This window comes from Fonticula alba (genome assembly GCF_000388065.1).
Source record: "Fonticula alba strain ATCC 38817 unplaced genomic scaffold supercont2.2, whole genome shotgun sequence".
Lineage (NCBI taxonomy): Eukaryota > Rotosphaerida > Fonticulaceae > Fonticula > Fonticula alba.
Genome location: NW_009242972.1, coordinates 2,170,128 through 2,170,953, shown reverse-complemented (window position 1 = coordinate 2,170,953; position 826 = coordinate 2,170,128). Strand labels below are relative to the sequence as shown.

Here is an 826-nt window from a genome sequence, read left to right as displayed (position 1 = left end):
CCCCCCCGGGGCCAGGATGGGGCGCACCTGTGTGATTGATGAACGGTGGCTGATGGAAGCGCCGGCCGATGCCATGAGACCCGAGTGCACTCGGAATGGAGAACCCGTGGGCGTCAGCCACCTTGCTGTGGGCGGGGACCGCACACATGCCGAAGAGAGCACATAGGGTCAGAGATGCGGGAAAGGAGGTTTTCCCCCGCTCACCAGGGGGGAAGAGGTGAGGCGGGCGTGGTGGGGCGGGCGGAGGTGGGCAGAGGGAGAGGAGAGGGAGAGGAGAGGGAGGAGAGGGGGGAAGAGAGGAGGCCGCTGGCCGGAGCACACGGCTGGCGCACCATGCAGCACGACACATCTCGGACAGCGGGACGCCGGGGCCGGCCACACGGATCCCCTCGTCCCGGGCCTCGAGGGCCGCCTGGCACAGGGCCCGACCGAGGTCATCCACCTGGCCGATGGCGAACATGGCACTGCAATCCGCGTGGACACCCCCGCGGTGGACGGTCACGTCGACATTCAGGATGTCCCCCTCCTCCAGGGGCCGGGCGTCCGGGATGCCGTGAGCAATGACATTGTTGATGCTGGTGCAGATGGCCTTCGGGAAGCCGCGATACCCCAGGCACGAGGGGTAGGCATCATGGCCGATGATGTACTCGTGGATGGCGTGGTCCAGGGTGTCGGTGGTGACCCCGGGCTGGGCCAGCATCTCGGCCAGGATCAAACAGTCGCCGGCAATTTGCCCGGCCGTTCGGAAGGCGCCCAGATCATTCGGGTCCGACAGGGGGATCGGAGCTTCGGGATTCATCGGCGGCACCGGGGTGGGGTGGGGCTG

General features: G+C 67.8%; 1 protein-coding gene across 1 annotated transcript in view; it reads right to left on the bottom strand.

The window, feature by feature from the left end:
- Positions 1–113: 113 nt before the first annotated feature.
- The window catches only part of H696_01472 (hypothetical protein), a gene marked incomplete at both ends in the record, with an annotated part of 6,157 nt that continues 5,444 nt past the window's right edge, over positions 114–826 (bottom strand). Inside the window, 2 exons of the mRNA XM_009495367.1 lie at positions 114–125; positions 320–823. Coding sequence (XP_009493642.1) covers positions 114–125; positions 320–823 — 516 coding nt within the window. The remainder of the gene's footprint in view (positions 126–319; positions 824–826) is intronic.